General features: G+C 42.1%; 1 protein-coding gene across 1 annotated transcript; it reads right to left on the bottom strand.

Moving 5' to 3' along the window:
* Positions 1 to 10557: 10557 nt before the first annotated feature.
* On the bottom strand, positions 10558 to 22463 carry LOC306714188 (crystal protein; the record flags this gene model as incomplete). Its single annotated transcript, XM_079184145.1, has 8 exons — positions 10558 to 11010; positions 16145 to 16317; positions 17397 to 17537; positions 18512 to 18630; positions 18841 to 18968; positions 19665 to 19798; positions 20308 to 20509; positions 21978 to 22463. 8 exons carry the CDS (start codon positions 22461 to 22463, stop codon positions 10558 to 10560), a joined length of 1836 nt encoding a protein of 611 aa, XP_079040271.1.
* Between the last annotated feature and the right edge of the window lie 1739 nt (positions 22464 to 24202).

Genomic DNA, 24202 nt, shown 5'->3' with positions numbered 1-24202 from the left:
CACTTAGGATCAAAGCTGCTGTAAAGTTGGAGCACACAAGGGAACTTTCTGGTGCTATAATGAGCGCTTTGTTGATGCCTGTGGGCTCAGTACAGTAAAACTGCCCTCTCAAGTACTGTTGTTACAGTAGGCTGTAGCAGACTGGAATCTGAATGCGCTGCTATCTCTTCCCACCCTTCCCTACATAAGCCTCTGCTCAACATTACTGCGCTTTTTGTAATTTATGAGCAAATCGTGCTGTAGTCTACCTTCTGAATTCACGCTGATAGCTCTTGGGACCAATTCAATTCAGGTTTGGGAGAGAGAGAAAAAGCCCTGGTTGCTGCTTTCCCATTACATGGTAAATCTCCAGAGAATGAGACAGAGGCTTGCGAGTCAGCACAAACCCAGATCTTCTGGAAGAAGCAATTTATATGCACATAGTTTCTGTATCATAGAGTAATAAAAAAGCTGATTAGGGGACTTTTTCAATTTTAATTGCCACTTGAACAGGCCTATGTGCCTGAAGGACCTATTGTGCATGTGTCAGTGTTTTTCAGACCATATGAAGGGGCATGACTTTGGTTATATGGAGATATAGAGGGTCTGGGTTTCCCTGTGGAGTAAGAACACATAAGCACTGAACCTGATGAAAAGGATTCCTAAATTGGATTCCTCTCTAGATTAAATAGATAACTTTTAACTTGTAAAACACTGAAAGAATTGTTTGGGATAATCTGATTCTGTCAGTTCTTCTCCTGCCCCGGTACGTCGCTGATTAGCAGTGCAACATTGATTCTGCTAGTGATTTTCAATAATAACAAAACCATTCAGTCCCACGATGTATCTGTGCAGTAATCCATAGGCTTAGTCGCCCTCTGTCATCAGGCTGAATGTTAAAGAGTAACTGTGGTATTTTTCAACCCTATTTTCACTTTTGTTTTTGTGTCCAAGTGACTAACGGGGACAACAATTTTTGAAATTGGTCCAGTAATGAGGAAGAACGCTGCAGATGGCAGCTGCTAAACGGGCTGAAATGTAATCCTTCCGGGACAAAACTCGCCATCAATGTACGTTCACTAAAATTGCTGAATGTGTTTGACACTGACAGGCTCAGATTATTAGTGTGTCTGACAACATGATGGAAAGAACCAGGATGAACATAGACAGGCCGGAGATGCACCGATAGAGTTTGACACATATGCAACGCCAGTGGCGGGCCGTGGATTTTATACCTGGGCCTTCAGTGCTGTTCTCCACTTCTAATAACCTCATTATGACGTCACAGCTACGGGTTATTATTTGTTTCGTGTAAAAGCCGCATATTCACATAACACTGCAACATTTGACAAATGAAATAAAATGTGCAGATACATGAATACGAGCATGACGGGACGCTGCGTCATTAACGGACAATATAGTCCAAATCAATGTAACACAATACCAAACTCACAAGAGCAGTCGCATATATTCATATGACAACAAAGCAACAAATCAATCCAGCAGACCTGCAGCGGATCCACGCATTCCACCACACAAGTACGAGCCATTCAAATACTATTCATAAAAACGCCACGATAGACAAATGAACAGTAGAGGTAAACAAACGAAGTTCACTTACCAAATGCTGTCTATGCTGACAAAGAGTTTAATCCCAGTACATCAGTTCCAGTAAGAAGTCCAACCGGATCCGCCGCCTGTCGGTTGTCCGTGGTCCGCCGCAGTTCGGTGGTCGCCTTCGACCGCGTTCGGTGGTCGTCTTCGGCCGTGGACCGGCGAAGGGCGGGCCGTGGACCGGCGAAGGGCGGGCCACGGTTGTGAGTTGTAGATCCACTCGAGTCTCTCCAAAAGTACCGACGCTCAGTTAACATGAAACACATTCCCAGCCATAACATGTGCAACGCCTCTGACGCTGCATACAAATCCTTTTCCTGGCTGGGTCAGGGCTGATAGCTGTGGGGTGTTTCTTACTGTCCAGTTTGTTCAGAAATGTCCTTCTTGAGAAAAGCGTTCCCAGTATCTCCGCCACTAAATCCGTTTCTCCTCCTTCCGCCATTTCATATTAAAAAAACAAAGCTAGGTAAAATGTCTTTCAAATATTTCCACTTGAACTCTGTCTGCTACAAAGCTCTGCTAGCAATCATGTTTCGCGGGCACATAGTCACGTGCCCGCCCACTGACCAATCACAGCACACTCTGCACCTTGCTGGCAGAGAGGCATCTGGACTCTGAGCTGACGTAACTAGGCCTGCAAACTGCTCTGGTGGGGCCATGAATCCCAAACTAAAGATCTGATTGGTTGAATCAACAATATCGTCCCCATTCAATTTAAACTGCACATGCCAGCACTGGGTGAGTCTGCAGGCTGGGGCCTCTCTTCTTACTAGAGACACAGAGGTGAAATCTGATTAGATAAAAGCTCTACTTAAAACAAGCTGCACTGGAAGCAGAGCAACTGAGGAGCACAGTAGCTGTGCAATGAGAAAATAAGATAATGGGAAAAATATTTTTATAAATTATAATACATATAAGAAAAAATTAAATGTATTTCAGAAAAAATATTAAATTATAAAATAGCTATAACTTTGTGATTCTGTTTAGGCCAGCAGAGAAGGCTTTGCAGGCCCTGACGGCCCGCCACTGTGCAACGCTGATTACCGTGTAATATGTGTGGTATTTGTTATAAATGTATGTTGGTAAGCTGTGTACATGGAGTGACTTAGGACCCAGGGGAATGTAGGTGAAGAAACAGGAAGAGATGGAAGACACGCCACACAAACAGCTGTTCACCGCTCGCCATGATCCTGTAGACCAGTGATTCTCAACTGGTGGGTAGTCGCGGACCCGTTTTCAGTGGGTCGCGGGCCTTTACCTTATGCAGCGGAGTTATTCACGCTCCTTTCCAGCATTTACGAAACTTGTTCAGCGGTGCAGGAAAAACACCGACCAATGCGTTGTGAATCACGTCACGTGATGCAGTTTAGCCAATCAAGTAAGGGTATTCTGATACGTTTCCTGACTCCCGTGAGATGTACCCACACCGTGACACGGGGGGGAGAGACAAGGAAAGACATCCTAGAGCAGAACTCTCGTAATGGTAAATGTGAAAGTCAAATAATTGGATGAACTCCTCATAGAATCAAGTTGCCAAAAAGACCACAGTCCTTAACCTATGCTACAAAAACACTGTGTTGAAAGTTTAGATCATTTGAAATTAAGCTGATTTTGACAATGTGGAAAAATCTTTTATTTTTCTGTCGGGTTCTTTCCATTATTTTGTCAGACACTTATAGCAACAATCTGAGCCTGTCAGTGGCAATAATAAACCCTTTTATTGGACGTACATTGACGGTGAGGAATTGACTGGAAGGTTTACATTATAACTAACTAGTGGCTGTCGGTTACAGCGTTCTCCCTCAATGCTGGACCGTCATGTCAAACATAGGTCTCCATCGTCGTCCTCCCGCAGGGGAGCCTGTGGAAGAGAGGAGGAAAACCAGGGCTGGAGCCCAGCTGAGACCATGCTGTCCGAGTCTTGTTAAAATACTGAAGTTGCATGAGTATTGATTTGACGCCTGCAACAATGTTGAAGTTATCATGTCATCCATAGTGGCCATAGCTGCTGTCTGCATTATCAGCCACATGTCTGTGCATTAGGTACAGAGCTGGAGTCAGTTAAGTCCAGCTTATTATACAGACTTGAGGCAGAGGGCGCCCGTTAGCCAGACTTGGCCCAACATTATAAAGACACTGAGCAACACCTCTAAAGCTGTCTTGTTTCTACTTATGTGAGGGTTGCAAAAGAAGAGAATTTGATATAGTGACCAAACTGTGGAATTACAATTTCCAGGTTGGTCACATGATGCTGTTGAGTTCAAAAGTTTCTCAAACAGAGGAGAAGAAGCAGCCCCCCCCCACCCCTTGCTCTCTTTTTTTCCATCAGCAAGCAGGGCCAGAATCAAATAGCTCAGGTTCAAATCAAAAGTATTTAATATTCTTAACAGAAGCTAAAACAATTTGCAAACTGAATTACACTATCGACAGTAAAACAAACTATATAAATAATATTCCATGAAATATGAGGCCCCGTTCGGGCCACACGACAGACAGGTATGGCTGCCCCATGGCCAGGAGGAGGTCTGAGGATCTTCTGCAATTCGAAGATCCTTTGTCCCTGCTGAGTCTCTCAAAAGTATCATGTTTCACATTTCTCAGCCAATCGATCAGCTCAGTGATTGGCCAAACCCTTCGGAATTCCGTCGGCCATCTTCTTGACCCATTCCTCCCTCCTTGAAGGCTGTGCTCAGAAACTCTTCAGCAACATCCCCCTCTCACTGATTCGTATTACTTTATGGCGGTGTCATAAATTCTCTGGTGTCTCTCACAGTGCACAATACATTCAGTAACTCCTTTTAGTTTAAACCTTCTACAAGTAAACATATTGTAACACATAATATCCATCGCTAGGAGCGCTTTAAAACTTAAATTCCTCACAATGCCATGGGGCCCAAAAAGACGTTTTCCCATACCATTTTTTTTAGGTGAATCCACTTCCCAGTCTGGACACTGGAATAGTCCTAGTTTAAATTATTAGGTCCAAAAAGTTGTAATTTTGAATGAAGTAAAACAGTTTTCGCTTCATGCGCCACTGAGCAACTTTCATAGCGATCAACAAGGCACCGCCTCCAATGCTGTCTCCAGTTCTCTTTATGCGTCTATGGATCCAACCTGTCCGAAGGTCTAGTAGGTGTGTTTATTAAATCGAACCACTCGGGTCATTCACAGCATCATTGTATAACACAGTGAAACGTTGTAGTTTACTTGGCTAGTTGCCTTCTGCAAAGTGTTTGCTGAGTCTGCAGTACCACAGTATGACAAATTATACTGTACAGCAAAAGATCAGGCAGCGTTGTGCTTGTGCTCTCAGAGCACAATAAATGGCATGTCTTTAAGCAGGAGTCCAGCCTCAATGATATTCGCCTGCAGCAATAAAATGTAATATAAGAGAGAACCCCACTTTGGGCACATTCAAAGCAAAAGTGGAACTGAAGACATAATGTGATATTTCCACCAAAGGCCTCTTCTGTTTTTATGCCCGGAAATAAACAATCCTAATCTCATCTCGCCTCTCATATCTGCCCTTGAGCCTTCTCCGTGTTGAGACAAATCTCAGCATATGTGCTTGTGTTGCTGTTCAGTCTTGTAGCCAAGAGCAAAGCCAGGGAGGATAACAGGCAGAAAAACAGCGCTTCATTATAAAAGTAAGAACTGCTTCATTTCCTTTCTAACCCTGCCCATATTTATACAAGGTCTATTTGAATAATGTTGATGTTATAATAAAGGTAACACTTGTGAGATTTGTTCAGATGTGTAAATATCAGTGTATATGTTACTGGTAAAGAGTAAATGAAGATGGCACACAGCTCAAATTGAAAAGTTTCAGGTTCGCCTGAAAAAAAAGCACTTTTGTTATTATTTATTTGAAATAATGCAGCTGAAAGTCTAAAAACACTCCCAAATCATAGCACAATATGTGAATAGCCTCTCTGCACATTTTGACTTTGATAAAGGGAAGCAGAGCAAAGTTAGAGAGGTTTCAGTACAGAGAGGTCAGGCGAGGTCAGCCAAATTGTAATTTTGGAACCAGCTGTTCAATTGTAATTTCCTATACTATATAACTATATATTTCACTTGTTTTATCACTCATAGTGTTCAATCTATCCACATACAGCAGTTTGGCATCATTCTGAGAGCCTGAATCCTATCTGAGCCTGTTTCTGTCTCTCATCCATGGGATTTTCTCGTCTGAATTCCAGTTGCTCTGTCTATGGAGGCCTATCTCAGCCTATCATTGGTCGATTTCAGTCAATGAACCCTCCTTAGACGTGTCAGAGTCCAAAGAATTGAGCGGGGATGACGTGGGATTGATTGACAGAATCGTTAGCCAGTGACAATCAATACCGCGCCGTCTCTCGTGATGCGTAAAAACTGATACGCCGAAACTCAAATCGTCCCCCCCTCGCCCCCTGATTTAGAAAAAAAGCCTGCTTTCCCGGATACAGTTCAATGAGACACAGGATATACGTAGAAGACATGTTCTAGCTCCAGGACCAGGAAAATATGCTTTGTCTTCATCAATATCAGCTCAAGGTGAGGAGCGGTTATGATTATTATCTGTAAAGCGGTTTGTGGTTTCGCTGCTTGTTGGCTGTTTCTCTGTAATGGTTTCACGGAGAGACATTTTGAAGATACATCCGGAATCTGTGTGTTGTTGGCTTGCTTTCTGCTATCTCGGTTTAGCTGGTTAGCCTTTAGCTTTCACGTGGTAGCTCAAACCGGAGTGCGTAGCTCGCGGAGTCATGGCTAAAAATACGTGATATTGTGGTAAATCTTCTAGTTGATTATATTAGTTGTGTAGAATTGTGTTTGGAGTGTGTAAAAATGACTTGCAGGATATTGTTGCCCAGACTGTGTTTTTCAATCTGGTATTTAACATGTATACAAGCATTTTAATCGCTCTCGGGAAGTGCATTCTTTCGACAGTACATGTTACCCCCTCTGGGGTTAAGCAGGGCTTAACAGGTCTGCTTGCAGAGTTTTATAGGTTTGGACAACATTTCAAAGTCTTCCCTTTTAAAAAAGAATCTACATTCAGGTCACAAGGAATAGTTCAACATTTTGGAGAATAATCTTATTCACTTTCTTGTAGCAAGTTAGATGAGAATATGTTTAATACTTTTATATCTGTACGATGAATACGAAGCAGCCGGTTAGCTTAGCTTAGTTTAGCATAAAGACTGGACACTAGGGCTGTCAATCTTCCTCTATAATACCAGACGGATTTAATTTCTTATTCTTTTTTATTTTTCAGTATCAACTCTGAAACCAAAATTTACTTTCCTGAAGGAATTCTATCTTCTGTTCGAAATGCTACAAACACATCAGAACGGCCGGTAAATTTCCAAACGGCTTTGCTTGTTGACTCTGAAAACATCAGAGCAACATCTTCAAAAAACATTATTGACTACAAAACTCAAATCTAATTTGTTAATCAATCTCCTGAAAAGAAATCTAAACTTAATTTAATGACACGGTAAAAGTCCTAGAGACGAATTATAGCAGTTTTGAACCTGGCTCAAATTCTCTGCCGCTGGTGCTAGTTGATGTAAAATGCCTCCATGGATACAGTCCACACAGTTTTGTAACTTTTCAACACAGACTAGCTGTGTAAGCCAAGTAAGCCAAGTCTTGCTGCCTGTAGTTACATGTTCACCATACAGAAATATGACATCTTCTCTTTGGCATGAAAACAAATACATGTTTTTTCCGGGAATGCCAAACTATTCCTTTAAGTTGAATTAGGCCCACTTAGCTAAGAAAGATGTTGGTGAGGAGTGTGCTGTTGACAACAGCAGTGCCCCCCTGCAGTACTCTGGCTGACCTGAGCAGCATGCCGGGCACAGAGAGCTGTCATCTGATTTTTAATTGCAGCCGCAGTGGCTATAATTGGCTCTTATTGGAATGCGCCCATGCAAAGCCAGCAGCCGGGATGTAGAGCCCGAGATGGCCAGGCATCAATTCCATAACCTTTCCTAAATTATCCAACAGAGAGGGTTGTGTCTCTCTTTTTCTCTCACTCTCACTCCCTCTTGTCAGATTTCACACAGTTACAGCAGGACTGGGGGGGGGGGGGGGCAAAGCAAAGGGACACCCTGCGAGAGTCTAGCCGCAGGGCACCGTGCTGGGATGAACTGCAATCGATTAGCTGCGTGTCCATCCACGGCGACTTAGCCGCCGCAGCACGGGCCATGCTTTGACGCTGGATGACAGGAAAGTAAATGTCTGCCCGAGATAATGAGGTGGACTCGACACGCCCTACGTGTCAGTGCTCTACCAATCAATGCGCGTGGGTAAACAGCCGATAAACTGGGCTCTGCGTGACTGTGTGCATGCATGTGTGTATATGGCAAATTTGAATCTGATGCAAAGAAACAGGACAACTCACAGTGGCCTTTATGCCAGTGGGGAGAGAGGCCTCTTCACATGGTCGGGAAAGAGACGGTGGACGCCCGGAGGCCAGAGGAAACAGGTTTATGACTGGACGCTTGCCAGTTGAGCTCACAGATTAACCGGAATAATCTGTATAACAGCAACAACTATCGCAACTATTGTAGCTACTGTTGAGTCATCCTAAAAGTAATTTCATAAATATGACTGCCTGCTTTGCTCACAGATGATATATCACAACTCCAACCTTTTATCATGAAAGCTTTTTATATTTGCATTCAGGGGGGAAAGGTCCCTCTCAGGAAATGATGTGGTTTCTTTGTAATAAAAACAAGAACAAATGATCACTAAACACAATGTACAGCTGACAAAAAAATCTTTGGAACAGCAGTAGGATTCATCCTCTGGAGAACATCCACGTCTGTAGAAAATTTCACGCCAATATGTCAAATAATTGTTTAGATATTTTATTGTGGACCAAAGGGGTAGACAGACAAACCAACATTAGCCATAGTATCTATAGATATTGTTACATTGGCCGTCTGCTTCGCTCCCAGATGGTACAATAGAACTCTGTCTGTTCATGAAAGCTTTTTTATTTGTGATAAAAAAAATCTTCTCCCTCACAGGGAATTATATGGTTTCTTTTTAACAAATAAAACACAAACAGGGCAGTTGGCATGAACAGCGTGGCACTTGGCAAAACTCCAACTTCATCACCAGAAAATCCAAGTAAAACAAAGCCGCTCAATCACTCAGAGGAAGATTTCCAAAAGCTGATGGTCTCCAGAGGAAAGCTAAAATAGACATCTACGTCTCCTTTTCATGATTAGGAACACTTCAAGATGAGACGTGACTCAAGAGCAGTGCAATTTTGTAGCTTATTTTCCGTCCACATTGTGAGGTCTTGCTATCCTTTATCCTTGGGCTATACTCAATGAAAAACACTTCTTATGCTTGAGGACTCCAGAGGGGCCGGCTATAACAAACAACAAATATATTCCTATTCCTCCTCCTTACCAAATAGAACTATTACCAGAGTTTCTTTATTTAACGCCATGGAGATAACTCAAAAGCTAAATGTACTGCATTAATTACAACGGATGCAGAGATGTTAAGATATTACATTTTGATTATGAAAGACCAAGAACATTTGCACTCAAAGACTTTCCTTTTCTGGGGGTTATTTCATTCAATGTTACATCATTCTATTTCGTTTTCCCTTTCTTTCTTTACATTACTGGAAGGTAACAGTATGAATAGGCCTTTGATGACTGGAGTGTTTAACAGTGACTAACAGACTAATCCATACCGTATCCATACCAACAGGAAGTCAGAGTGGTGCAATAAAATGGTCATCAACACAAATAAATTGTTCTTGAGTAGTAAATCATTGTACCCCGTGAATCTACTTTTCTATAAAAGTACCAGTAACATGAGAAATTAGGGGTTTTAATCAAACCCATCTTATACTGTACCTTCAAACACAAGTGAACCACAAAAGTACATTTCATGTAGAACATGAGCTCTGGGATTCAGACCCAAGTCAAATTAAAAATAAAACCAAAAGAGAACTTTCTTCTTTCAATTGAAGCATTTTTTTAAAAACATACAATTAGAAGACCAGCACCTGCCACACACAGGATGGTACCACAAAGTACAGCTGCTAATTGAAGTCCTTAAATGACAAATATACACCACAGTACATCAGCTTTTTCCACACTGTTTTTTTACGAGTACATTTGATAAGTGCTGTTGGAAACAGGAAGCAGACCCTTTCACGGGGCTCTCAGTTACACTTCTTTTTGGTTAACTAATTTAATTAATTTATAGTATTACATTATTTAATAAATTGTGCCAACAAATGGTTTGAGACTCCCACCACGCTTTTAGGCTTTTTGTCCAGCAATTTATTGTCTCATAGAATTCATCTTTGGAGACTTTGAGAATGGGTCCACTCTAAGGTTGTGTTCAGGTTGAATGAGATACAAATTTATGGGTAGCACAAAGATATTGATCTCCAAAACTGAGTTTTCCTTTAGACCATCTCAATTTGTCCTTGTCTCTGCACTTAGAATATGATTAGAGTAAATTTCCTGCTCAGAATGAAATATTTCTTAAATTGTGCAAACTCATCTTCACCCAAATTTACCCGAAATAGAGGAAACTTGTCTTTCAGCATCCTTTCTCATGTTAAAGGGAAAATGGTGGGGCTTTGGCCAGAGATGCAAAACCTACTGGTGACCAATAGAAGACGACAGAAAGCTCATATTTATAGCAGTTTTGAGAAACTGATGTGGACTGTTAGCTTTGCTGAAGAGAGGAAACAGAAATAATGTTCTCTGCCTAAAAGCTGGCGATTTATTGAAATAATTGCTGCTTGGTAGCGATGCCCAAAAAAGTAATTTGTTAATACTGATAAATATATATTTTTATGGCGAACGCCTTAACTCCATGCTGCAAGATTTAGTGACAGAATTGACAGTCTGAGGAACAAAGAGAAAAGCATGTATTGATGCTACTTCAATACAAAGTAAGTCAACTTGTCCCTGGCCAACCTGTCCCCTCTCACTAATAGATGCCCAGATGGTCCCAGAAGTCACATATATGGTCCCTGGTTCCCACTTGTGCATGTGAACGCACAGTCAGGTTCATGACCAGCCAGCTGCTGGTGTCGGAATAGCGCGGCCAAACGGGCAGACGCTGCTGGCGGCAGAAAGTCGTCTGTTGGGCCCGCGAGGAAGGGTCACCAGTGTGTGCAAAAGCACCCCAGTAGCACAGCATCCGATTGGACAGCAGCTTCTCTGGTACTGACAGGGTGAAGTTGGCCACCGAAGCAGAGCCGAAGAGAAAGGGCAGTTCGGCACCGTGGCAGGCGTGCTGGTAGCAGAAAGTCAGACCTGACCACACGCGATAGTCTGATGCCACGTGGTCGAACACGTACATCCACACCTCACTGCCCGCTGCTGTGCCAGCACGTGCCGACCTCCTGGATGGACAAAGGAAGACGTAGTCGGTGACAATCTGAGGAAAGCGAAGAAAGGAAGAGAGAGCTGGTCAGACATTTCAATATATTTCAACTGAATTGAATGATCTTCCGCCATGCTACCGGCTTGGCTCAATGGATGACATATTTTGTCAGTCAGTTGGCCTGTCAACAGTTTGGTCCAGACTAACTTTTGGATGCTGCCATGAAGTTGTGAGGATGAGGATCCTCTGACTTTTCCTCTAGTGCCACCATACAGTTGACATTTTTAATTAAATAAAATAACAGCTTTTGCATGTTGCCATTACATTTCGTACAGTCATTCATGTTCCTCAGAGGATATATCCCAATGACTTTGAGGATCCTCTGAATTCTTCTCTTGTGCCACCATAGGGTTGAGATTTTTTTATTATTTAATGAAATATGACAGCTATTGGATGCTGTTGTGACATTCATGTTCCTCAGAGGATGAATCCCAATGATTTTGAGACATTCATGTTCCTCAGTGGATGAACCTTTATGAGTGTATTGATCGTCTGACTTTTCTGCCAGTGCCACCTTGCATCAACTATTGAATGGGTTTAATAGATTGCCACAAAATGTAGTGCATCTACGTGACAGACATTCACGTTCCCCTCAAGATGACTTGTAATCACTTTGGTGAAGACATGACTTTTTAACTAGCGCCATCATTAAGTCCGGTCCTTGACGTTCCTATCAGCCTTGATCTTACTCTTGTGTTTTGTGCTAATTACTCTATCTTAACATACTAATGTGCTAAACTAAAACGTGACAATGGTTAACTCTACCAACTAACCATCCGCATGTTAACATTGCCATTGTAAGCATATTAGTATGCTGACATCAACACAGCAGAGCCTCACAGAGCTGCTTGTGACACATCTGTCACAGCACACCAACAGCTATAATAGATTTACGCGGGATGTTCTTTTCCCTCTTAAAATGCCCCCCTCCGACATCCCATACGCTTTCCCTTTTCCAACCTTGGAAGCACAAAACCTCCCACTCATGATCACATGGACTCATTTCTTTTTGTCAGTCAAGAATGGATTTTACTGTTTTTGTGTCATTATGGGATTTACAATTTTGTTCTTTTATGAACGTCTTTTCATTCTTAATTACCTCTGCTGAAGGAACTTACATATTCACATTTGTTTTTCCTCGGCTTATAAACACGACAACTGAAAAGTAGTGACTCGACTGACTGAGGATACATTACGGTGCTGATCCAGACCTTGGAGTTTTACCAATGGCTGTTATAATATTACATGTGCAGGTCACGAAGGCGACAACTAAACAGCACTGCATTAAGCAAATTAGATTTTTTTTTTTTAAACCATGAAACCTGGAAAATAAAACATTAACGTGTTGAAGAATGGCTCAGCATGGTTGAGGAGTTGTGCTTTTCAGCGTGTCTTCTGGTTTCTGTCTTTTTTTTTTGTTAGAAAATGAAATGAATAACACTAATTAGCACGACACCTACAAAGAGACGGGCTGCGAGCAGAGCAGCAGAAACTATTGTTCCCTCTCAGCTGAAAGGACGCAAAAAGAGTATGATGCTCGACTGTCTTCTTCTGCCTGTTACCTGGAAACCAGTGTGTCTTTTTCAGCAGCACACAACCTGCGCCCACACAGCCTCACATCTGACACCTACAAACAAACAGACTGACTGTAGGAAGAACAGACACACAGATTCAATTATTCTATTCTCGCACACACTTGTCTGTTTCAAATAGACACACACACACACACACACACACACACACACATATTAATCACTACCATACAGAACACATGCTGAGCACTGATAGTGGGTACAAGCACAGGTAGAAATTAACTTATGTAATGTGTACCATGTGTTCTGTCAATAAACTTCTCCTCTGCTCTCTCTCTCTCCCTCATCCACGTCTCCTCCCCTTTACTGTCCTTTCCTAGTTTGCCTCTCCACTATATTTTTCTCCACCAGCGCCCACTTTCTCATGCCTCCTCTCTCAGGACGGAAAGAAAATCTTCAACTTTTAAAGCTGTTGAAAAAAGGGTTTAACTGTCCGTATTTCTGCTTAGTTCAGCATATGTATCACATAGCACTTGATTTCTGGGGCATGTGCGAGCACATTTTAGTGTGTTCTACCACTGACACATTGTCATGTAGTTGTAACATTGCCAGAAATCCCATTGAGGTTTGCAGTCCTTAAAGAGTGACTGCACACTTTAACATGTTTTTAAGTTATAAACTAAATGAAAGACTGTACTTTGACGAAACTGCTGGTATTCATTTTGACATTTCTTCTATATAAAAAAATCAGCATTTCATGGTTCACTGACATCAAAACAGTGATAGAATGCCATAACTGATAAGAAAATAAAATGAAAAATAATCCTTGTTGACAATAATTCTGTGCCCTGTATCTCCATAATTTCTTTGTTGTGTAATGTTACACGCAATGTTTCTCCACTAAGCACATGTTTTTATCATTCTACCTAATCATGGAAAGCACTTGGGTCTATTCATTTTGGTTGCATTCTGCTTCTTCGGTGCTTTATGTCCTCACATATCTTAACAGGCTATTGCACTCCACCGTACTTCCTTTGCCAAACACACGCACACTTCCGTACGTCATCGTGGTTTACATACTGTAAATGGGATGTAGAGGCCTACGTATAGATGGCCAATTCTTTTGGACCTTGCGCCATTTCCCCAAAAACCTGCACCAGTTCAATCAGCTATTCCAAGTGTTTCTCACCCTATTAAAGACACTCTTCATACTCACAAGGTTGTTGAGTGGCGTGTTCAGCCGGGAAGAAGATGATGCTATTTTTTGGGGGGGTTTGAATGTGTTCAGACTTCAGAGCGACAGAGTTTGTGCAATGCACAACACCCATCTATAAGAGTGTAGCTGTGAGCTCTCCACATCAGCCTGTGTGCTGACTGACCCCCCAGTCCTCTGGAGATGCCCTTTATGGAGAGATGCATGGTGTGTGTGTGTGTGCATGCGTGCGCCTCTGGTTGTGAGTCCACCGTCTCCCTACCAAACCGTGAACTGTGACTGAATATTAAACATGCCCAGGAGTGTCACCTCCTGACCCTCTGTAGCTCCCCGAGGTCGCCGCCTTGCTGCAGGTCTTCTGTGTCATAGTGAGTCATTCCACCTCTCACTGTATTTCAACACTGATTTAAAAACTCAAAAGACTCGTTGTTCATACGAAAGCGCAGCTTTAAACATTGTGTAAATGTTAAAAAATATAGTTTATAATTACAGTTGGTTAGCAGTTAATTCAGTACACCTGGCTACAACAAATGCAGTCGAAAGCCCTATTAGCACTTGACTAGTATTACCAGGGAGCCTCTCGTCATTTGTAATCATTGTAATAATTACCTTCCATGTTTCACCAAACAGAGTTCATATGAAAATATTAGTCCCTTTAAAATCAACATCTTTGATTTTAGGTCTTTTTTTTCTCATAGGCAATTAAATATATAAGCTTTGACAGCATCATGGGTGCAAATTCAAGAGGCTCACCTCGCTACACAGCATGGAGGCCCATTCACATGGCACTAGTGTTACCAGGAGACCTCATATGATTTAGAAATGACCCTCCACGACTGTGTTTCCCTCTATTCTTTCTGCGAATGGGTCTCTATGCTGTGTAGCGAGGTGAGCCTCCTGAATTTGCACTGCAAATGCTGCCAAAACTTTCATTTATAATCGGTAACACAGCCTCCATGATTCTTGATGGGGAGTGGAGAAAAGAAAAAAATCTTCTTTCAAAAAATTGACCCCAAATTACAGAGATGTTGATTTGCACAGGGTATTATCACATGACCTTTGTGTTAAGTGTTAATGGTACGTAATTTGCGGTGATATTTTTACTATCACAGAGGACCTCCATAATTATTACAAAGTCAACAGGATTACAAAGTAATATTAGTCCCATGCTTGTCTTTTGACGTCATCTGTGATTCCTCCGCTGACCCCTCCTAATATTCATGAGCAACGCGTTGCCTCTTAGTGGGAGCAGTCAGGCTGCACCTCAAACAGACAGAGTCCCTGACTCCAGCTGGTTTCACATGCTTCACTCATATAAATTATGCAGGAGAAATGAAAAACGTTGGTGTGTTTTGGAGTCAGACTTTAAGAAAAAAACTGGAGCTGTAGCTCCCTCTGTGGGCAAATGACAGTAGCTGTGTTTGAGCAACATTGACTGCTGCAGGATGGTGATAATACTGAACTCTTACTTAAGGTAACGGACCATGCTGATAGCTCTCCAGGTGGACAGTGTCCACAGTCTTTCAGAATTGCCCGGGTTTCGAGGAAATGTGACCTTTTTTTAAATGAATCCCAGCAGCAAAAGAGAATAATTGTTTTCGAAAGCTGTAAAGAGCACAGAAGACGGCTGGGTCCCCGTTACACACCGAGATCCTGCTGGGCGGGACATCGACCCATGCGTGGCCGCCCGCCTCGCAAAGCCACCAATGTGTGGTTGCTGATGCGTTTGGGTGTCTGAGTTTTCACTTTTCAGTCTGTGAGCATTTTACGCTGTGAATGTAGCCTCGTTTTTTGTCAGTGGCAGTGGCAGAGGAAATACAGACTCTGCATTGGATACTAACTCTGTATGTCTCTGTATGAGACGCAACAACTCTTTCAACTAACTCCAACGTAATCCCCTACACGTCATTATTAATCAGAGAAACCGATGTAGTATAAAGAGCAAGACTCAAACAAACAGGACTTTCACCCAGGAGACTGCCGTTTGTGCATGTTGTGGAATCAAAACTCAATGTTGACTTATTTGACCTTCATTTTGTTATGAAGGCTAACTTACGTACTTAACTGATGCAGCCTACGCAAGTTATGTAACAAGCTTACCTATTGTAACTCTTCCTAAGCCAGTTAGTTTTGTTGCCTAAACCTAGCCAAATCACCCTAAAAACGAAGTAAACCTACGTTGGAAGTTTATTTTGAAAAAGACACTATACATGTAACGAGTGGAAACAGACACGCCATCCCTGACACCTCCACAACTGGCTCTGGAGGGGTAGAGCGCCGTGGTTTGAGGCGTAGGGCCACTGACCAAGCTGTCAGTTGGGAGTGAGAATGTGTTGGGACCATATAATCAGCTACAGTGCTGAAATGAAAAGACTACTCTTACCTGAGCTAGCATATCCCTGCGGTCAGCGTCCTTGTACAGGGGCAGGTACTTGCGCAGGATCCGCAGTGCGTGTTGTTTAAAGATGGCTGTGACGTACACAGTACTCTCCAATGCGGAGACCGGCTTTTTGAAGACACCGTACGCAAAGATCACTCCCTCCTCTGAGGTTGTACCTTTAGGACAGAGAACAGAGTCAGTATGTTGCCTGTCGCCTTTTTTGTTATTCATTTACAAGCTTTCTGTGGTCTGATTGTCATAAGGTGTAAAGACTGTGGGCAGTTTTACATCAACCAGAAATTAAGCTTCATCTTTCACTTTAATTCACTCGGATGCTTAGTTTCCTATAAAGCAGGTCCTTTGCCTTCAGGTTTGTTATATTTGCTATGTTTTCTTGGGGGAAAAAAACGTGTTGTAACGAGAACCAAAGGGAGTCCACAGTGCTGCCAGCATGAACTTAATGGCAATTTGTAAAATCAGACATGAGGATGAGTTTATGTCACATTAGGAGGGAGAGGGGCTACCGATACTTCTCAACTGTCCTTGCAGATACTTAATTCTTGAACATTTGATTGAAAAATATGGAGCCTAACAATAGTAAATGCATATTATTCAACCTGTTACACTGCCAGAACATCACTGGTTCTAGACCATAAAACCTCATGTACCAAAGAAAATGACTTTAATAGTGTGCCCACATAGCACACAAAGTATTTCTGTATCTGCTGCTCTTAGATTTCATTTAAATTATTTAAATGCTTCTAAACTCTAACACAGTGCATTTCCCACTTATACTACCATGATGTTATGTGTAAGTTAAGTTGGAAAGTTTCTGTTCACGGCCTAAGCAGCCACTTGAAAGATCACATTGCAAATGTAAATGTAACGTTTCCAAAATCTTCCGTTCTCACTCGATACCTTCTGTCTGTTCGGTTCCGCCAAGGTCACCTAATCAAGTCAGATTAATGTTTTTTTAACGTCAAAGTGCCTCAAAGTCCCTCTGCAATGTAAAGGAGTAGTAGCATACAGTGGTGTAAAACGTAAATACATATATAAGTGGAGATCAAATGAAAACTGCCTTTATAACCCTTGTAGATCACATGTCTCTTGTAAATGTACACTGCTCAAATCTTCTTCTTCACTGGGGAATACAGAAGATGAGTACAGAAGATAAAGACGCTCACTGGGACTCTGACAAACTGTACTCGGTTACATTCCATCAGCAGCTGTATGCCTGTGGGTGTGAGTCTTTTACCCAACAGCACCGGCTTCTCTTTCTGCCAGTGGCCCTTCTGGAAGGCAGTGACAGCTTGCTCTTTTATCAACTCCCCATCGATGAAAGGACCCCACGTCTCAAAAACCTCAAGGAACCTGAAAGGGTTCACAACCTTGGAACCTGTGATCAAAAACACATCGGTTAGGTGGAAAATACAGTCTGCCCTGAGGTTTATCAATCAGAAACAAAGGATGGGGGTGAACGTCACCATGCTAAACACTATAGTAATGATGGTTTATGTGCATGCAACTTCGTCCCTGCTTAAAAAGCTGAATTCTGCATGTCACGCTGCGTTACGTTTTGTAACAAATACATTCTCACTCATGCAGGAAAACACACTTGTTGCTCTTCATTGACAAGACATTGTTAGGCAAGCTACCTTATTATATCTCCAGTCGTTTATCCTTTCATACCAGCGACTATAGCACTGTCTACATATAGGAGTCTTTAAAAATGTCCCCACGGTGCGCTCAGACCTTGGTCAAGCTGCTTTCTCTTTACACCAAGTGCAAACTGCCCAGAAGGAACTGTGGAATGTGTTCTGGGTATCGCTGGTATGGCCTGTATCGTGTTGCCTTTTATGCATTGTATGTGTTCTTACATGTGAAATTGTTTTTATGTAAAACTGCTTATTGCGGCCGTCTTGTATCTTGCATCTCAACGGGACTTTCATGGCTCAATAAAGGATGAATAGAAATAATTTCACAGCTGAAATTCTTGTCACAGATGTGTTTTTGTTCCAGATATCTGAGCCTGAAAGTGAGTTCAGAGAGGCAGAAAACAGCCGCTGATGACCTAATCACACAGTCAGTGATGCTGATCAATAACCCTGTCAGCCCTGCAGACGCATTACAGTCATTTGGTGCTGTGAGGCGGTAAAGTCCCTCTAATTGCCCCTTCAGAGGCCCACTATTCCTCAGTTTTTATGATTCTGTTTTCCAATATGCCACGGCTCAGGATATTAATAACGTTTTTTCATCAACTTTCGCAGATAAACTACACCGTTTCCTGCCGTCTTATGTAACTGCGTGGGCAGGCCGAGAGCCGTCGCTCTAAATTCGGCGAGCGTAGGCCGGGTGTTCGCGGCGCCCTACTTGTTTTCATCTGGGCGGCCAGGACGGCCTGCGGAGCGAGAGACAGCAGGCAGACGATGTCGCTCGCAGAGCAGTTGGTCTGTTTGGCAAAGTCTTTCCCCAGCTTCAGGGCGTCGTGTCTGGGAGAGAGACGCAGACAAATTACAGGTCAGCTTGAAGTTGTCTGTGAGCATGCTGGGAACAACCTGCAAGGTTTGAATAAAGCGACAGCTCAGGAAAACACAAATCACACTGACGCTATCTCGGGACAAAAAGGCCGCCATGGTTTCATCGTTGCAGCCAGGCACGCATCAGTAACCAGTGTCAACTCTCAGATGACGGTTCCTCACCTGCTCTTCAGGGGGATGGAGAAGGGCAGACTCTGCAGGACGGCCTGTTTGAACAGGGGCTTGCTGCTCTGGATCATCAGGTGAAGACTCACTGACTGAGCACCTGCACTCTCCCCAAATATTGTCACCTGACACAACACAGAAAAGAAGCAGATTTGTGACTCTTTCCATAATGTTGTCGGACACAATCAGAGCCCGTCAGTGGCAACGACAAGCACTTCTAGTGAGCGTACATTGAATTGTTTGATTTAATGAATTGATGGAGCCAAATTGACCTCGTAGGATTACTTAGCAGCCCCTTAAGCGGCTGCAGCCTTCTCCCTCATTACTGGACCAGTTTCAAAAATTGTTGTCCCCATGAGTCACTTGGAAACAAAAACATGGGGAAATGACAAATGCCAAAATAACCTTTTAAAAGGAAGACTGTTGTTGAACTTCACTACTCAGAAATCCCAAAATGTAAATTGATTAAGCAGATTATTACTGGAGCTTTTGACAGTCTAAAAAAGAACACAAAAGAAAGTGATGTTTTTCTTTCTTTAAGGTTTAAGGTTCTTAAGATAATTAGAGGCTTACAGAAGTATCCGTTGCCGTATAGCACCGAACTACAGAACAACTTCTTTCCTCTGTTTGTGTGACTCCTTAATTGATCCTCCACCCTCCACATATGATACAGGTTTAGTTTAGTTTTTTCTCTTTTGTCGTGTAGCAAAATGGGACTACAATCTCCATTCCGTCATGCAACCCTGTTGTACAATGACACTAAAATAACCTTGTAACCTGGGAGGTGTGTGTGTGTGTGTGTGCTGTGCTAGCTCGCTTGCCTTGCTGGGATCACCTCCAAACACTGCAATGTTCCGCTGGACCCAAAGAAGAGCCGCCTGCTGATCCAAGATCCCATAATTCCCTGCAGCTGAGGAGTGGGGGTCTTTGCCCGACACGAGGAACCCAAAAGCACCTTTAAGTCAAGCACAAATTCACATGATCAGACATAATTGAATCCAGCAAGACACTAATTTCCTCTGAGCTCCGAATTACCGTCCACATATCTCTTCTGTTGTTTTCAGCAACCGGCTCGCTCATTTAAAATGATGACACGCACACATTAGCCAGTCTCATACTGTCTCACGCACACAGACACACAGACACACACACACACACACACACATAATTAATGTCTACCACGAGATGCCTGCTTGTTGCCTGTACCAGGCGAACTCCAGTGCTACAAGTCATCCTTCCTTTATCCCTGCACATACAGTACAATTTAGAAAAAGATAGAATCCTGGTAAATACACAGATATCAATATTATTGTGTATTATACAGTATATATTTTCTACATAGATTCATATACATATTGACATGCTACAGTAATGCCATTGTAAAGTGAATATGTAACAATGCTAACACACATGTTACAGTGGAACAGGGCCAATAAAAGTGAAAATGACGGCAAACTTTCATACCCAGTCGGTAGTCCAGGCTCACAACAACGGTTTGGGTGAAGTTGCTGATGAAGCGTCCGTCGTACAGCGGCTTGGAGGAAGAGCCAGCAATGAAATCCCCACCATGGATCCACACTATGACGGGCAGTGGGGCCCCCAGCGGGGAGCTGAAGTCCACATTCAGAGGGACAAAGATGTTGAGGTAGAGGCAGTCCTCACTGACCTGTTTGGGACATTAGAGGAAATATTCATCCATTTTTATTCAACATTTTATTTAGTGCTAGCTGAAACTTGCTGTTCCGGGACTACAAATATTCCTTGGTTATGATGTAAATTTTCAAATGAATGTTTCTTTAAACGACATTTAGCGCATTAATATAGCAGCAAACAACTATTTGCCTTTAAGGGCATGTTCGTGCATGTGAGCGTGCCTCACTTACTAGCTCATGGCCGCCGCTCTGCACTGCTCTCATAAGGCGGTTACAGCTGATAATGCCGCCGTTGGTCAGGTAAGAGTAGCAGCCACCCTCCAGTTCCGCCTCAGGAAAACACTGTTAGCTCCGTCAGCACTGTTGCCTTTGTTTGCACTGTTAGCTCCAAGCTGCTGGCTCAGTTGTTGCCATGTTGAGAGCCGTGTGGAGGCAACAGATATGCGCTGAACTGTATTGAGCCCCTTTAAGTGTAAGCACTCAGTAATAATTTGACAGAAGCTTGGTGAAGTGGTAGAAGAGATGGCTAATATGAAGTCTAGCATTCTTGTCATCAACTGAGAATACACAACTCAAGTTTCCAGGTTTGAACTAGCCATAGCTAACTGGCTTGCTAGCTATTTAGCTGGCCTGCTAACCCAACAATGTGAAAAGAATGATCATTGATGCTAATTTATAGTTCTAGGCTGATAATTTGACAAGAATTCCGTCTTTGCTAATTACGATTTCCAGTTAGCTATCTAATATGGAGTGGTAAGTCGGCCTTCATGCAATAAGAAAACCTCTTCTGACTTCATAGGTAGCAGTTTCTTAATAAGTAAAACCAGATACAAACAGTGTATAGCTCCTTTTAAATTAGACTAATCTATGGTATGTAAATGGTGTGGCAGACATTGTGGGACTGTGTTTTGACACTTTTGTAGTTATTCTTATAGTAGATATGTTACACGCTGAGTGTTTTTAGATTATATTTAAATTCAACTACTTTTAGGCCAACAAATAATAATTGAAATATTCAGTATTTCTTTCACAATAGACCTGTAATCCTTAATATAAATCATGAGGATTATAGACGTTTTTCATGTATTGGGGGAACCTGGACTTGTGGACCCTACGGCCTTCCTCACAATGTGGAAGCAAATCAGACAGAGAAACACTATTGTGGCATGAACTGGGTGTGCAACTGCGATGGGAATGAATGTGTGCCATTTTGGAGTCCAGAAATGAGTCCTTATATGACATCCATGTTTTAACTCATACTCTCAGAAACATTGGTGGCTCTTTATTCCCGTCCACCATTAACCAATGTACACAATATATTTGATACATCTCCAAAACTTGAATCCGTTTTCAGAGCGCAATGCGCCTTCTCTGTCCCCTTAGTACAACTGTCACCTTTACCACAAATGCAAGCATGTTATCATCCTAAAGTTAAATATTACGACAACGTGCAAATAAGTGAAAAGTTGCAGTGTTCCTTACTATCCGAGGACACTCCTCAGTGATGGGTCCGCTGCAGGCCTGCATGCATGACGCCCTGGGGAAGGAGGCATCATAAACCCCCGGCCGAGGACTCGCAGGTCTGGGGGGCTTCCAGCGGTAAGCTCCAACAGGGGGGTCTGCATATGGTACCCCATAGAATATATTGGCCCTGTCCACCGTAATCCCCTTGATCTGGCCGTCTTTGGTCACCACTACCGGTCCAGGAGCCCCGTTTGTTTCCTGATTGACTGGCTTGACCTGGCTTTGCTCTGTGATTGAGCGGAACACAGGGCGTCCGAGCTCCTTGAGGGAGTTTATCTCAAAGTCTCTGTTGACGATGAACGGCTCGTCTCTCACCAGTAGCCAGGGGTAGATGCTTCTCAGGAAGCTGACAAGGTCGATGTCATCATCATTTTCTGTCGCCTCTCCGGGGGCCAGCACCAAACTTAGTATGCACATTAGCTGCAAACAGTGCCAGCTCTCCATATTGTGTTGGAAGACTCTTCCCCAGAACCTGCTGCTCAGATCATGATTTGACTTGACTTATGGTCCAGCAGAGGAAGAAACAGTCGCATCCCCCCACAAGCCTGCAGCCTGAAACTCTCCACAGACTGTGCATACTTGTGACTCCAATTAAGCTGTAGTTGCTTGTTAAGATTTATCAGACAAAGGCTGCTCTGTCTAACTGCTGAGTGGCTTCCAGTAGACACGGCCGCTAATAGAGGACAAGTCGTCTTCCCTTTGCTTAACGTAATCACAGAGTCACACACAGAAGGTGAATGGGGACAACACAGAGGGCTTCTTTAAGGAATAATTGTTGTTACAGTTTGTAAATCATTTATTTATTCAAATGTATCAGTTACTGACGTTTAATTGAATACATCAGAAAAAATTATGAAGCGTCATGATAGGGAATTTTGTGACAATAATGTCACAAAATTATGTTTATTTTCAGAAAATGAAAATGTTTTCTTTGTTTCATTGCTGTTTTCTTATTAAATACTGAATATATTTATTTATTGAGGCTGTAGAAAACCAGCTCACTCATATCCACACTAACAACGTACCAGGTTATTACAGGACACCAGAACATGTTGCTTCATTTTAAGGGGTCACAAGCTGTAAAGGTTCAGAACACTGGCTTGCAGTCTCTTCACACTGTGCAGGATACTTACCCTTTTATCACATATGTTGTCCTCCAGAGTTTTCTTCTTTTCATTAGATAGGCCTTTAAGGACTATGTTTGTTTGTTTATGGGGGGGATTTAACAGCCCGTGGAGTTTATATTCTGCAATTACAAGGTAAGTTTATTTATATTGCAAATGTTCACAACAATGCAATTCAAAGCACTTTACATGAAAGATTAAAAACAAAGTGAAAAAGAAACACTATAAAAAAAACATATAAATAGAGTAATTAATAAAATCAGTCATTAAAGAGCCAAGAGCATAGAAAACTAAAACAAGCCAAATAGATTAAGACAGGTCAAATACAAGAACAAAAGTTACAGTGCATTGGAAGAAATGATTTCATAAAAGGCAGCGGCAAACAGATAAGCCTTGATTCAAAAGAAGTTATAGTGACAGCTTCAGCAATGTTGTGTTTATAGTTGTGTAAAGAAACAACATAATGTTAGTGATAGAGCAAATTAAATGTGTTATTATTAGGGCTGTGAAATGATTACAAATTTTAATCAAATTAATCACAGGTTTCTGTGGATTAATCATGATTAATCACATATTACCGATTTTTGTATATATATATATATATATATATATATAGAGAGAGAGAGAGAGAGAGAGAGAGAGAGATTAGTGCTGGGCAAGTCAACTTAACGCATTAATCAATTAACGCCGACAATTATGTTATCTTGCGTTAAGCAGTTTTTTTAAATTATGAATAAAGTCTCCAAATGAGTTCATACATGGGTTTTATTTCACCACCTGCTAGATTTGACTTCTTTAGGTGCAACTGAGGTTGTTTCTCATGTTTTAGGACTCTTATATTGTAAAACACTTTTTTTCCGGTGACACAAAACGATGAAAACAGGTGAAATTTATTTAACCCCTAAATGATAAAATATAACAATTTTACTGAATTTATTATTATATTTGAGGTGGAAACATAGTTGACTCCTCTGTTGAATAAATAAATAAATCTTAAATAAATCTTAAATCTAAATGTTTTCTCACACTCAGAGCATGTAAATAGTTTCTCACCAGCAC

The sequence above is a fragment of the Pholis gunnellus genome (assembly GCF_910591455.1).
Source record: "Pholis gunnellus genome assembly, chromosome: 22".
Lineage (NCBI taxonomy): Eukaryota > Metazoa > Chordata > Actinopteri > Perciformes > Pholidae > Pholis > Pholis gunnellus.
The sequence above is the reverse complement of the archived record's forward strand: the minus strand, read 5'-3'. Positions and strand labels throughout refer to the sequence as shown.